Source organism: Felis catus, chromosome A3 (assembly GCF_018350175.1).
Source record: "Felis catus isolate Fca126 chromosome A3, F.catus_Fca126_mat1.0, whole genome shotgun sequence".
Classification (NCBI taxonomy): domain Eukaryota; kingdom Metazoa; phylum Chordata; class Mammalia; order Carnivora; family Felidae; genus Felis; species Felis catus.
The window spans coordinates 48,256,129-48,271,471 of NC_058370.1; the positions used below are offsets into that span (position 1 = coordinate 48,256,129).

The following is a 15,343-nucleotide window of genomic DNA, read 5'->3' on the forward strand; positions in this document are numbered from 1 at the left end:
ATCACAAAAACAGCTTGACTATGTTCAGAGAAGCCCAGAATTAAAATTGTCTAGGTAATATCAACATTATGATGGTGTGTGTGTGTGTGTGTGTGTGTGTGTGTGTGTATACTTGTGAGACCAAAGGGTTATGAGAGTTAGAGGCATGATCTTTTACAAAATCAACAACTGTAACTATATATTTCTCTAAAACCTACCCTAGAAATACTGCCTTAATTGTGTGGATTTTAGTGTGTATTATTCTGCTGTTTGCAAAGACATGCTGTGTACTAACTTACTCCTTACCATCATAGCTAACCACAGCAAGTGTCTAGTACACAGTGCATGGGTCTCAGGGCTGACTGCAGCTTGGCTGATTGTTGTCAAGCCTATTCACAGGGTTGCATGTTCACTTGAGCCTGTCTTTTCTAATAAGCCCCACAGATATTCCCCCCACCACATCCCATTGGGGTCAGTGTTGTGGCTGGACTGGCCTTTCTGGTACCATTATGACAGAGGGACACACCTCAGCAAAGTCATCAGGGAACTATGAATAACAAGTTTTATTACTCACAAGTCCTGGAGGGCACGTGACACACCTGGTGGCCACACAGCAAGGTCTCAGAGAGACAGAGACAGAGAGAGAGAGAGAGAGAACACGCACAGACCTGGGGCTCCACCTTCATTAGAGGCTGAGGGAGAGGTATTCAGGGTTTCATGGGTTCACTCTTTATTAACAAATTTAAAGCAAAACAGGGGAGGTGGAGGGGCACCTGGCTGGCTCAGCTGGAAGAGCATGTGACTCTTGATCTTGGCATTGTGAATTTTAGATTACTTAATACATTTAAAAAAAAAACTTTAAAAAAAGGAACGGGAAATGGAGCATGGGAAGGGAGAAGTGGGGTCATTCACATGGTCAGGTATCAAAGTCACTCAAGGCTCTCTGAAAGAAGGACCTTCATGGTGGGGTGGCCTGCTTCCTTATCTAGTTGTTTGCTAGTGGTTGTGTCTATAGCTGTCAGTGTTTATTTGAGATAGATGTCTTTGAAATAGATGCCTTGGCAACCAAAATTCAAGACAGGCACTCACATTACAATCAATAAGCTTAATGTCAGGCACTTATATTACCTGGTCTAGGAGGTGTGGTGGTGTGGCTCCACTTAAGGATTATGCAGCTGGGCTTGCTTTCATGTGGGTTCTGAACATTGTTCTGGGGCCTGGACTGGGTGTTCCTACATGACATATTCTCAGTCTATGTCCTAGGACACCCCCTTACCTTGGAAAATGACCTGAGGACAAGTGGATAAAGGCAGTACGTCTTCACATCTCACTATAATCCTGACACATGGTCACTTCTGCCTCCACTGCACAGGCCTAAACCAGCCATATGCCCAAATCCACCACAATGGATGGAGAAATAGATTCAATCCACTGTAGGGGGAGGTCCTGAGAAGGCAATGGGTGCAGATGAACCTTTCTTAAACAGGAAGGCTTGGAGGACTTCAGTGATGACTCAGTCTGTGACACTTGGTTATATAATGCTAAATGAACAAATCTCAGTCCCAGGAGTCTTACATACACTGTGGTAGTTATCCTTTTACAAAGTACAAACCCAAGCAAAACTAGGCACGTCAGGTGTGCAAATAAAGGCAGGGATGATAAATATGAAATTCAGGTAAGGGTCACTTTGGGGGACACTGGGTATTGTGTATTAAAAAAGGAGCACATATTTTCAGATATTGATAACATTCTAGCTCTTGGTTTGGTCGATGGGTCGTGGGCTTTTCATTGCCTCATACAGCCACACATGGACCAATGCCAGGTGTGTCATGAATAAAGGAAAACATCATGTTTAAGCAAACTCTGGACAACTCCAGTTCATAAGCAAAGAAAAAGACAAGCAAACAAAAAACTCAAATGCACCATAGAGGCAGAGAAAGTCAAACAAGTGTTTTGGATTTGGTTATTAATTAGGAAATGACTGATGGGCATTTAGTGGAGTTACTCTAGCAGCCAAGACTCAGTGGGCCCTGGTGTGGTGGGACTCCCTGTGCCAGAGACCCTCTGAAGTGGACTCTCTTTCTGTTGGGCTGTGTCTCTGGGGTTGGTCCTTGACGATGGAGCCCAGTAAGGGCCTTGGGGTACCTCCCAATCTATATGGGCTCCACTCCTGAGGGGCCTCACCCACCCTATTTCCCTGTGTCATGGGAACCATCAGAGATAGGAAAAAGCTTGTCTCCATTTTACAGATATGGGTGTTGGCTTTCAGAGTTATTAGGTCCCTAGTCTGAGGGCTACCGTTGGGTAAAATAGAAGTGGAATGGAGATCCATGTGCCCTGATTCTTGCAGGCTGCTAGTAGTAGGTGGGAGTAGGTAGGAAGTAGGTGAAAGTAGGCAGGAATAGTAGCTGGGAGTAACTGGGAATAGATGGGAGTAGCTGGGAGAGGCACTTTAGATTTGGGTGGGGGCAATGACACTTGTGTTGGGATTTGCAGGTGTATGAACTGCTGGATGGAGGTGAGGGATGAACATCCAGCAGAGGCAACATCAAGCCCCAGCAAGGAGGCTGGGCCTGAGTATGGAGGCAGGGCACTGCTTGGTCCTTGGTGAGGTGGGAGGGGCTATTAGAGATGTGGTTGAAGATGTGGGTGCACACAGCTAAAGTGTGATCAAGATGCCTTCACATTTGTTTTATAAAAAAATTTTTATCTATGAAGAATTGGTTATTTAGTATTTTGCATCCTGGTTCATGTGCACATTGATACACAAGAAACATAAATGCAGTACACTAGTTTTCAAACCGACTGTGCACTGAAACCCTAGAAACTTTAAAAAGTGATGATTTCCTCATCACTGGGCCCTCTCCGAAGATTGATTTTAATGGTGGGAGTGGCCTCGGTACTCCTTAAAACACCCTAAGTGCCTTTAACATGTAGCAAAATTTGAAAATCATTGATATGTTACTAGCACAGAATTAACAGTTTGGCAGTATATACTAACTTTTAATTTGAATAAAGCTTTTGCATCAATTTTCTATCTAGTCTTCTATTATACAGAAATAACTGTGTAATTTCATAAAGATATTGGAAAAGTATTGTCCACTACAGTACTGTTTGTAACAGCTGTAAATGAGAAACAAAGCAAACAACCATCAACAGGCAGTCAGTTTAAATACCATAGGGTATATTCACACTGCAATGTTTCACATATTTATGCCTGTCTATGATTTCCTATACATTTCCACTTCTCATGGTCAAGAGCCCATCAGTCTTCTGGCTCTGAGACAAATGCCCACCTCTCTGCCCCTGCAGAAACTTGCTGGACATTGGCTTGGGATTTTCACAAGAAGCAGAATCTCTAAGAGCTCAGGGTTGCATGCACCCCTTCTGCTAAGGCATGGTCTTGAGCATCAGGTGGGCTGAGTGACCCTCACCTTGGCAATTACAGCAGAATGAAGTGCTATTGGCCCAGAGGGAGTCCAGAGGCCAAAATTTAGGAAGCTGGGGTCACTGCACAAGTGGGCAGGAAACCTCTGGGGGCTCCCACAGCTTGCCTGTTTGTTGTATGTGAACTGCCTGCACTGAAAGACACTGGCAGTGTCACAGGCGCTGGATTATATCACAAAGTGTGACATGCCTGCAAGGGCATGGACAGGGAAGAGTATCAGAAGTGAGGGAGGCCCCTGACCAGGGCCTAGGCACAAACTGAGCACTAGAGAGCCAGGAGAACCACAGGCTGGGGCGTGGGTCATAGCCAATGGCAAAAGGAGGAGGGGGCAGTCACTGGGTGCAGCCAGCTGGAGAACACCTAGAGAGTTGGAGCCAGGAAACCTTGGAGCAGCAACATTTTTCACGGTCACATCTTACAGGCCTGAGGTGCAAAAACAGGAGTGGGGGGTGAGGTGCACAAGGTAGTTGCTGGCATACCTGGGCCTAAGTGTTCTCCATGAACTGCAGACCACACCTGGGGTATAGAGGGCGGAAGGCTTGTGGCAGGGACTCTTTAACTGGCTTCTTGTAGGTTTATTTCCTTGGAGACAGGGATAGCCCTAAAGAGTAAACATAATGGCTCTTTCTTGAATGCAGCTGGGCTGATGCTATTGTAAGATCTTTGAATCTTTGGTGGCAGCAGAAATTGCACCCCACCTGCAGCTCCAGCCCTGAGAGGACGAGGAGGCTCACCTGTGTCCCTGGACGGAGGGACCATGACCAGATCCTGGGGGTTCTGCTTCCTCCTGATCACCATTTTGGTGGCCCTGGTGGGCAGCACAGATCCAGACAAGAATGAAGTCAAAGTGTTGAGGGAATTAAAAGCGATCAATGCCTCAAATGCCAACGTGAAGCAGTGTCTGTGGTTTGCCATGCAAGAATACAACAAAGAAAGTGAGGATAAGTACATCTTCCAGGTGATCAAGACAGTACAAGCCCAGTTGCAGGTAAAGGTGTTCTCTCCCAATATGCATATTTGCTATGGTGGCACAGACTGAAGCCATAGTGAAAGAATGGGCTTGCAAGAAAAACAATGATACATGAAAGTTCTAAATATGTGAGTGCTCAAGTACATACTCACTTGCATGTCGCTATAACATCACTGCACTTTCTATATATGCTTATAGTGTTGTTCTAAGTACTTTATGTGTATTTATTCATTTAGACTCTAAACTGCAAATCAAATGTCCATGATTTGCATTTGCTAGTATTGGGAGACAAATTGAGTGCCATGAATATTTTGCAATAATGCTGCTGAAGGCAACATTTCAATCTAAACACATAGTGTGCATTGTGGGGTTGAAAAGAGACATGTGGCACTATTCAATATGTAAGTAATAAAGTCCTTCCTCCTATATTCTATAATTATTTGAATCCAACATTCATTTAGTGGAAGTACAGACATTCTGATTTAGTGTTCAGAAAAATGTATCCCTCCTCACATGACTATGCATGGTCCAAATACTAGGAAGCATTGCTTACTTGGATTCCATTGAGGGTTACTTGAAACACATGGCCTTGGGGCACCTGGGTGGCTCAGTCAGTTGAGTGTCCAGCTTCAGCTCAGGTCATGATCTCACGGTTTGTGAGTTCGAGCCCTGCGTCGGGCTCTGTGCTGACAGCTCAGAGCCTGGAGCCTACTTCCAATTCTGTGTCTCCCTCTCTCTCTGCTCCTACCCCGCTCGTGCTCTGTCTCTCTCTCTCTCAAAAATAAATAAACATTAAAAAAAAAAAGAAACACGTGACCTTGCCTGCCATGGTTGAGAAAAATCCCCCAAAGCTGGAATTCATCTGACTGTATCATCCTCAGTCTGTGGGTTGATGCTGTGGCTTGTAATTCCACCGTGAAACTTTTGGAAATGAATTGTAAAGATACTTACCAGAGACGTCATTGTTGGCTGAGTTTACTTCATTTTTTATATTCTCCATATGCCATGTTCATTTGCAGGAACTGAGCCAGTTTCTCTGTTGGTACTTCTGATCCTGTCTCTTTGGGACCATGTGAGCCACCAGCCTATATCTCCAGTACACTATGATGATAGCACTCTGTTTATTGACTGGGTACACTGCATAATTCACCAGGGCACTCCTGCAGCCCTTTGAAATAGAGAATGGATTCTGACTCTTGTAGCTTCCCCAGGCCCCTTAACAGTTGTCTTTCTTTGATATCCATGTAGCACATGCATTCAGCAAGTTTCTCTCAGCCACTTCTATGCTAACTGCTATAGATGGGGAGGTGAGATGGACAGAAATAATCACATTCCCAGGGATCCAGAATTCCAGTCAGAAAGAAACAGCACTAAACCTGGAATGAAAGCTGGGGCATCTGACCTGGTGGCGTGGTACCTAGGGGTCTGGGGTCAAGGGAAGGCTTCCTCGAACAGACTCTCACCTGAGGAGCTTGTAAATATCCTACTGTACCTGCTGCATCATCACCAATTTAATGAAGATCCATGTGTGAGACCTAGGTCTCAATAGGTATTAAAACCTTACAAGTGATCCCAATACACAGTCAAGGCTGAGAACCACCTCCCTAGGGTGTGTTTTTGAAGCTAAACCTGAGGGCAGACTAGGAGGGAATCAGGTGAAGGATGCTGGTGGGAAGTGTTTCTGTTTGGGTTTGTCACAGCAGATGCTAGTGCTAGAAGTCAAGTGCAAGTGGTTTATTTGGGAGGCCATCCTGGGAAGCACCAGAAGGTTGGAGGGGAAGGGAGGTGGGGGAAGTGGTCAGTACAGAGTTACTATGCAGGTGACCACTATTGGCCTCTGGGCTTGGTCTTCCTGGGGCTTCAGGAGAGGGTGCATAGCCTGCCTTGGAGTTGAGCCACACTATAAGATAGGAGCTTGGTTGCTTACGTATCAATTCCTGTCTGTCATTGGCTAAGAACTACTCTTGGCTTCTCCTGCTGGTCAGGAAGCCTCCAGGCAGGGAACCCTGGGAAGTGACAGTGTGTTTTGGGAACAGCAAGGCAAGGGCCATGGGCACCACTCACAGCATCTGCTGCAGGACAGGAGCAGGGGGGATGGTGGGAAGGTGCACAGGGGTTGGGAAGATCAATCAGGCATAGAAGGCTGCCATTGGGAAGGAGCATGGCCCACTTCAGCAACTCAAAGGAGCCAGTGTGACTGGTAGGGACCAGACCATGCAGGGTCTTGAAAGCCATGGGCAAAATCTTTTATTCTATCTTAGGAATTCTGAGATGCCAAATAAACATTAGGTCAGGGAGTTCTAGGGATCCATGTGATTAGACTGTTTTTTTTTTTTTAAGTTTATTTATTTATTTTGAGAGAGAGTGTGTGCACAACTTGCAAGAGTGGGGGAGGGGCAGAGAGAGAGAGAGAGAGAGAGAGAGAGAGAGAGAATCCCAATCAGGCTCTACCCTGACAGCATGGTGATTATCTTGACTGATAATTGGATGGTCACTTAGTTTCTCTGCTTAGTTTCCTTCCCTGAAAACATTGGTAGTGACAGCCTCACTGGAGGGGGTTAGTGTGTGGGCATGTACCAAGCCCCAAGAACAGTGTTATGCAGGGAGCAAGCTCTCCGTGAGCGTTAGCAAGTGTTAGGGCTTGATAAGAAGTGCTGGGGGTGTTTGGGTTTGCCTCCATGGTATTTTTGAGGTTCCCTAAGGACCAACTTCATTCTCAAACCAGCAGCTATTGATGTTATCTAACCAGCTTCTCCCATGCAGGCTAAAGTCACCTTGTTAATTCTTTGAAATGTAACTAAAATTTAATACCACTTTATTAAAGACTGCAGATAGCAATGAAGAAAGACACTTCTTTTTTCCTCCTACTATAATCTTTTAAAACCAGATGAAAGTTTATTTAAACAGGCATAATGAGTAGCTTTAACCAGAGTCAGTCATTAATGAGTTCAGTAACTACTGATGCCTTGCTGTAGACCTACTGTTTGTCTGCTTACTAAACACTCAACAGAGAACAATATGACAAACTCCAACCAGCATGACACTTTTAAGGGTTGCTTCCTAAGGTGGGGGGAAGCCCTCCAAAGCAGGAGATGTCACCAGAAAACAGACTATGAAGGGAGGTGTGGGAAAGGAATCAGGGAGGGGCATCCAGTGTGGCCACAGGGCCTGTCCTCCTATCTGTTCAGTGTGAACCTGTAACATTTTGGGCTCAGGAGAGCTGATGGTTCTGGTGATTCATCCTTTTCCCCCATCTCATGAAGCATGCCCTGGACTTTGGGACAGAAATAGAATTAGAAAGTCTTGCCTTCAAGGAGGCCCTACACTGAAAAGGAGACTTTTCCCTGAGCATACAGCTCCAGGTAGTGGTTTCCAATGTCTAACTGGTATCAGCATGCAAAGGAATCTAGGCAGTGGATGTCATAGACCTTCCTCTAAAGATATGTTTGGAGAGAAGGGGTAGAGAGTAGGAGATAAGGAGAGAGGATGAGGGGGAGAGCATTTTTTTAAGTTTTTTTTTTGCTAAAACTTTAACAAAGTAAAATAAAAGTTTTTTTTTAATAAAATTGCACAATTGCTAATTGACAGGTCACAGATCGTTTGGAATACTTTATTGATGTTGAAATTGCCCGCAGCAATTGCAGAAAGCTTTCAAATGGTACTGAAAACTGTGTCATTCAAGAGAACACCAAACTGGAAAAGGTAGGTGACTAACATTCTGTGATGGTCTTGGCTGCTCTGAGCCCTAGTAAGAAGAACTTGGGGTGCACACACCCTCTCTCTAAGGTCTGGATCACTCCCCAAGTTTTTGTCTAGAGATGGGCAACCTTGTGACTTTTAGAGCAGAGGCAACAGAGTGATGGAATGTGGTGGATCCCTCTGAGTCTTTCCCCACCCCTCATCCTAGGGACAGAATGCTGTCAGGGTCATTCTTATTGTGAAAGCTTCAACTCTGGCCTCCTGGTGCAGAAAAACTTCCCAACACATGTTCACTGAAAGTCTATCCTCTTTGACCAAGATGAGCAACCTAACCATTGGTGGTCCCACAGTTGCTCATCCTTGTGAAGGCACAAAAGGAAACCTGTTCATTCACTTAGCTACTCACCAAAGCTTACTTTGCACCAGGTGCTATTTTGGGTGCTGAAGATTTAGCAGTGACTAGGCCAGACAGTGTTCCCATCCTTCCAGACTTACAGTTGATTCTTGCCAGGGTCAGCCATGATTTCCAGGAAGGTCATAGAAGAGCCCAAAGATCCCCACCAATGAGCTGACCTGACTCAGAAGCTTTTAGCATCAAGCCTGTATTTCTGATCTCAGAGGTGGGGAGAGCCCCAGATTCATGCAAGAGATTGGTGAAGGCCCCAGACTTTCTGCAGGTTTGACCAAGAGGTGTGTCTTTGCCTTTGTTTACACCAGTGGTTCTTTAAGTGAGCAGGCACCAGAATCACCTGGAAGCCTCGATAAACCCAGAAGACTGGGTCTTACTTGCAGAGTTTTGGATTCAGTATGTCTTCAGTAGGTCTGGAGTGGGATCCCAATATTTACATTCTTAACAAGTTTCCAGCCGCTGCTGCTGCTGCTGGCTGTGGGACCATACTTGGAGAACCACTATTTCATGTAGCCATGGAACAGGAAATTGCAAGGGCCCATTAACAAAGTGTACTTCTGCTATGTCTCACTAAAGCTGACACTGTATGCTCAAACTGAACAAATCCAATCATTTCCAGTTAATAGTAGACACCTATCAGGGCAAACATTTAAACAGGGAGTATGTCTTCATGCCATCTGGCTTTTATGTTACTTTTCTTTATCTTTTACTGTTAGTAGAAGTATGGGTGATTCAAATTTATATTCTCTACAGAGCCCATTAGGATTATAGAAAAGTTGTTCCTTTTTTACCTGTTCATAGAAAATCTTAGAATTAAGGAGAATTGTCCCCAAGGAGCTCACTTATTTTATCTAAAGCTTCCATGGACCATCCCAAATTTTAAGTGCATGTTTTTAAGCACACACATTTGTCAATAATGAAAACTATTTTTTTTTTCTTTCCAAGTCTTTGGAATAACACTGAAGAATAGTAATGCTGGGAAGTTTTTCTTATTCCTGGCTTTGATTACGGTGCTTTCAGTATTTATATCTTATTTTAAATATTATACCAAGTGCTGATTTCTGGAATTCTTCAAATTCCTTCTGCCAAGAGTTATTTTTTTTTGAATTAAGAATGTTTCATCTATCAATTATTCTTTCAGTGTTTACCAATTATATTGAATAATTGTTCTTCTTTGATCCATTAGTGTAATAAAATAATGAATTCACTAATAGTCATTCTTACATGTCTAGAATATGGCCTTTTTTGAAGGGGACTTTATAGCTTGGATTGTCAGTGGTTTGTTCTCCTCCATGTTGACTGACTGCAGGTTGTTCAAAGTGGTGACAATTACATAGGTAACTGATATATAAGCTTGTTCAGGGAATCTCTACCTTCATTACATCTTCTGGACAATTGCACATGAATATGGCATGGCACACTCCTTATTCCTTTGACCCAGACAGCTTTGCTGAGCTTGGTGTCAATACGCACATTCATCTCTTTCACGTCAAATTTGTAGCTCTCTCTGAATTTTCTGGGGCACACTTCTTGAAGGTCACTCCATAGATGTTCTATGAACATGGATGGTGTATTCTATGGTCACATCATTGATGCCAGAACAGTCTTTCTTCTTGCTGCCTTTCCGTAGGAGCCATTCTGTTAGGCCCAGTTTGGAAATGAAGAGCATGATGGATTGTCTGCCTTTGTCTTTTAGAACATGGTGGGATTTGGGGGTGGGGGGAGGAGTTAAGATGGTGAAGTAAAGGGGACTTGGATTTTCCTTGTCCCTCAAACATAGCTGTATTGAGATCACATCACCTGGAACACCAGGAAATAGATCTGCAGAGTGGCAGAAAGATCTCCACAGTTGGACAGCTTGGCAGGGTCAAGGTGTGTGTGTATGTGAGTTGGGGGAGATAAAATGGAAAACTTATGAAGGAGAGGGAGCCCTTTCTGTGGAGACACAAAAGGGAGAGAGAGAGGGGTTGTGAAAGTGTGGCATTGAGTTAGCACAAGAGGAAAACCTCTTTGGGCCATACACCAGGGAGCGAGAAGTACCGAGTGTACTAGTTCTTTTTTGCAAACAGCCTTTAGAACTTTTTCAAAATTCCAAGGTTTTGAAAGTGTGTGACTTTTTCCAGAGTGGATTCATGGCACATGCTCTTGGGGAGGAGGGAGCTAGCCCTGGAGTACATAGTGTGGATCAGCAATCTCCGGGGTGCACGGGAGAGAACAGTCTCCTTCCTGGAGTGCTTTGGCAAGAGGGTTTATTGTCTCCCTAAGGACAGAACCCCTGCAGATGCCAGCCAAAGGCCTTTCATCAGCAGGGTGGAAAGCCTCTACTCCTGAGGAGGGGCGCAGGTCTGCACTATGCCAGGTCCTTTAAGACTTCAGGTTTTGAATCCCAGCTGAATGCCAAGGACAAGCTGCAGGAGAATTGTGGCAAGGGCAAGCTCACTGCCCTTGCTATTTTGTGAAGGCTACCTGAACAGCAGGATTGAGACACCTGGTCTGGGAAGGAGAGATTGGGATGATGCCATTTTCCCCCCAACACCAACAGGGTGGGACTTCGTAGAGCAGCACAGTGGCCCCCGGTGGAGGCAAGACACCAAACACTGCTTCTCTGTGCCTGACTAATGCTGATTTATTGGGTCAAGACTGAACCAAAGCAGCTGGCCTGTCCTCCAGACCAGCAGAGCCACCAGCCCCAGGCACCAACAGGCAACTCTTTCTTTTCTCCCTTTCTTTCCTCCATCTTTTTTTTTTCTCTTGGAATCAGGCTCATAGTTTCTGACTTTTTTTGTCATTTCTTATTTTATATATAAGAAAAATTTTAATATATTGTATATATAATATTATATATTGTATATAGGCTATATATAATATATATAATATGATATATTATGTATAAATTATATTTAATACATATAATACATATACATAGTACATATAATACATATATAATATTATATATAATATTATATATAATACATATATATGTATATATACATATATAATATTATATATATATCTCAGTCTTTTCTATTCTTTTCCATCTTTTCTATTTTCTTCTGCCTTTTTTCTTCCCTTCTCTTTCCCTGAAATTAGTCATAGCTTTTTGATTCTCTGTTTGGTTTTCTTTTCTCCTCTTTCCGTTTTCTGTTTTTATGGGATCAGCCTCACTCTTATTATCCAGAGTTACTTCAACAAATCAAAGCACACCCTAGTTAAAGGTCCAAATACTTCACCACTGCAAGCAAGGAGGAACTGTCCAGAGGACTGACCAGTGGGATAGAGTAGCCAAAACACAACAGCAGAGTGCACACAGTATACACCAGAAACACTTCTGGAGTGCCAGGCCCTGAACAGAGTATGACCCCTTTTTAATACAGTAGTACTCTCAGGTGCAGGACACATAACAAGCTTTAAAAAACTGCCAAAGACAGAAACTTAGCCCAAATGGCAAGACAGAGGAATTATCCCTCAAAGAAAAGTCAAGAAGAAATAACAGCCAAATTATTGCTCATATAACTGAATAAGAATTTAAAACAACAGTCATAAAACAACATATTGGCTTGAAAAAAGCATTGAACGCACCAGAGAAACCCTTGCTGCAGAGATCAAAGACCTAAGAACTAGTCAGGATGAATTAAAAAAAATGCTTTAATGTGAGATGAAAAATAAACTAGATACATTGACAATGAGGACTGAAGAAGAAGGGAGAATAGATGAAATAGAAAATATGGAAAATAATGAAGCTGAAAAAAAGAGGGAAAGGAAATTACTAGATCATGAGGGGAAAATTAGAGAACTAAGTGATTCCATGAAGCAAAACAACATCTATATCATAGGAGTCCCAGAAGAAGAAGAGGGAGAAAAAGGGACAAAAGGTTTATTTGAACAAATTGTAGCTGAGAACCTCCCTAATCTGGGGAAGAAAACAGGCACCAAGTCCAAGAGACATAGAGAACTCCCTTCAAAATCAATAGAATATGGTGAGATTCAACATGCTACTTTTTTTATTTAGGAATTTTGATTATATATACATTAAGAACTCTTAAAACTTCCCTAATGTTAAAAAATCAGGGGTGCTTGGCTGGCTTAATTGGTAGAGTGTGTGACTCTCGATCTTCGGTTGTGGATTTGAGGCCCTCATTGGGTGTAGAGATTACTTAAAAAAAAAAAAAAAAGAATCACTTGCAGCATGTGGTGAACACACACACACACACACACACACAGACACACACATACACACACACACATTCCATGACCTCATCCCAAACCTACTGAATCAGAATTTTCAGATACAGACACTCCACATATTTCATATCACTGGGAATGTCTGAGAAACAGTGCATCAGGGACATTAAATATTTAATATGTAACTGCCTTTAATTTGCTAGCATTTTGTTTTAAGATTTTTGTTTTAGATACATTTGAGCTTTTTAGCATTTATTTTCGAGAGAGACAGAGAGCATGAGTGAGGGAGGAGCAGAGAGAGAGAGGGAGACACAGAATCTGAAGTAGGCTCTAGGCTCTGAGCTGTCAGCACAGAGCCCACAAACTGTGAGATCATGACCTGAGCTGAAGTTGGATGCCCAATTGACTGAGACACCCAGGCACCCCTCCATTATATATTTTTTAATTAAAAATTTTTTAAAATTTAAATTCAAGTTAACATACTAACTGTAGTCTTGGCTTCAGGAGTAGAACCCAGTGATTCATCTCTTACATATGACACCCAGTGTTCATTCTGAAAAGGTACCTTCCTTAAGGCCCATCACCCATTTAACCCATCTTCCCACCCAACACCCCTCCAGCAACCCTCAGCTTTTTCTCTTTATTTAAGAGCTATATTTTAGTTTCAGGATTTTTCTGGTCTGGAATAATAAGAATGAGGGCTCTCCATCTTTTGTGTGTGTGTTGTGATCAATTTAGAGATCATGGGAGCTTTTGGTTCCCAAGATTTGGTATAATTTGTCTATAAAGCCATCTTGGTTTGATATTTTTTGTCTGGGTTTCTGGGGGAAAAGGCCTCTTTAGTCCTTCTTTGCATGTGTCCAATATTCAGCAGACACTAAGCTTCCCTTCTCTGACTCCTAACAGCTCATTGGGAGTACTTCAATGCTTCCAGGTATTTAGGATGCTCTTTGCTGTTTTTCCAGGATTTCTATATATGTATGATCTCTATCTATCTATCTATCATCTATCTATCATCTATCTATCTATCTATCTATCTATCTTCTATCTATCATCTGTAATCTGTCTATATACCTACTTATCTATCCATCCACCCATTGATCTATCACACACACATAGAATATTCATTTATTTCAATAGTATTTTGAAATTGAGAGAAGAGGGGCACCTGGGTGGCTCAGTCGGTTAAGCGTCTGACTCCGGCTCAGGTCATGATCTCATGGTTTGTGAGTTCGAGCCCCGCGTCAGGCTCTGTGCTGGCACCTCAGAGCCCGAAGTCTGTTTCGGATTCTGTGTCTCTCTCTCTCTCTCTGGCCCTTCCTCTCTCTCTCTCTCTCTCTCTCTCTCTCAAAAGTAAATAAACATTAAAAAAATTTTGAAATGGAGAGAAGAGCTCTTTGGAATAAAAGATGGTAAGTACTAGAAACCCTTTAAACTGGTCTTGTTTAAAGACAATGTCTTGTAAAAGACATTATTTAATTAAGATAATATATGTTAGTTTATATCTGACATAAAATTGCTTTATTTACATTGTGGAAAATATTAAAGGGAATTAAAATCAATTTTATATCTGATCTCCCAGAAAAACACCATGATTGTTAGTATTTGCTGTGTATCCATGGTTGGTTTGGGGACAGAGACCCTTCCAGGTATCTGCTGTTGGTTAGAAACATCTAGCAGATTCCTGGGAGCATTCCTTGATGGCTGGTGGCCTATTGTCTAGCATATTTCTAAGCTAACACCTAGCAACAGGAAATTTTTTTTTCTTTTTGGCATTACTGATTTTGTTGTGGTTGTGGTCTTTTTCAGAAAATAATGTGTAGTTTTTTGGTCGGAGCACTCCCCTGGAATGGTGAATTCACGGTGATGAAGAAGCAGTGTGTGGATGCTTAGGGGGTTCTGGAACTCGCCCCTACCACCATCTCTACCTTTCTCTGTAAAGAGAAAAATGGCATGCACTGGTATTACCATTGTGGTTTCCTCATGCATGCCTCTCTGCTTGTTTTGTTTCCTAGTTTCCTAGTTTCTTATTAGGTGATGACAAAAGATGGGTATGTCCAATTCTTTTTTTTTTTTTTTTTTGCCTCAAGGGAGTCCCCTTGACTTTGACCAGCTTGGTGGCTCACCACCAGGAATAAGTTTGTCTCTGACTACAAAGTTTGGAGTGAAGTATGATTCCATTCTCACTGCAAATCTGAGGAGGGATCCCTTTTTGATTAGGTAACAACTCCTTCCAGAGGTCTTAAGCCAGTGGGTGTTAACTCAGCAGGTTCCTTCTGGATACCTCCTTTAACCTGAGGCTCCTTCCTCTTGAGGGTCCTGAGCCCACACGTCACCTGGGTTGGGAGAACCCCTTTGGAGGAACAGTCTTTCCCTTCAGGGTCTCTGTGAAGTAGGGAATGTGTGTTTCTTCTCATGTAAATGTCAACAGTGGTCATACAGAGAGAGGGGGAGGGCAATAATGCCTTCATAATAAGCTGCATTGTTGTTGTTGTTGTGTGTGTAGAGATAGAGACTGAGAAAGAGGGAGGGAGGGAAAGAGAGAGAGAGAGAGATGATTGGGAATGTGGAGAAGGAAATAGGAAAACAGGGATGATAGCAGGAGATGAAATTCTCTTGAAGAAAATCATTAAAAATAAGTCTGTCTAGGGGTTCA

At 42.9% G+C, this 15,343-nt stretch overlaps 1 protein-coding gene across 2 annotated transcripts; it reads left to right on the plus strand.

Moving 5' to 3' along the window:
* The first annotated feature begins 532 nt into the window (after nucleotides 1–532).
* Nucleotides 533–14,671, plus strand: CST8 (cystatin 8). 2 transcript variants are annotated; one of them, XM_006930002.5, is made up of 4 exons: nucleotides 533–682; nucleotides 4,066–4,415; nucleotides 7,986–8,099; nucleotides 14,497–14,671. In XM_006930002.5, the coding sequence occupies exons 2-4, from the start codon at nucleotides 4,185–4,187 to the stop codon at nucleotides 14,578–14,580; spliced, it is 429 nt and encodes a 142-aa protein (XP_006930064.2). In that variant the 5' UTR covers nucleotides 533–682; nucleotides 4,066–4,184; the 3' UTR covers nucleotides 14,581–14,671. The 2 variants fall into 2 exon arrangements, with proteins under 2 accessions (XP_006930064.2, XP_044909880.1); XM_045053945.1 differs by lacking the exon at nucleotides 533–682 and adding an exon at nucleotides 3,619–3,855.
* Nucleotides 14,672–15,343: the final 672 nt, after the last annotated feature.

Bases quoted from the DNA above. Each gene is read 5' to 3' on its own strand.
- CST8 (XM_006930002.5), top strand. From the start codon at position 4,185: ATGACCAGATCCTGGGGGTTCTGCTTCCTCCTGATCACCATTTTGGTG. The intron at 4,416-7,985 runs GTAAAGGTGTTC...GCTAATTGACAG, and splicing joins CAGTACAAGCCCAGTTGCAG to GTCACAGATCGTTTGGAATA. The intron at 8,100-14,496 runs GTAGGTGACTAA...GGTCTTTTTCAG, and splicing joins AGAACACCAAACTGGAAAAG to AAAATAATGTGTAGTTTTTT.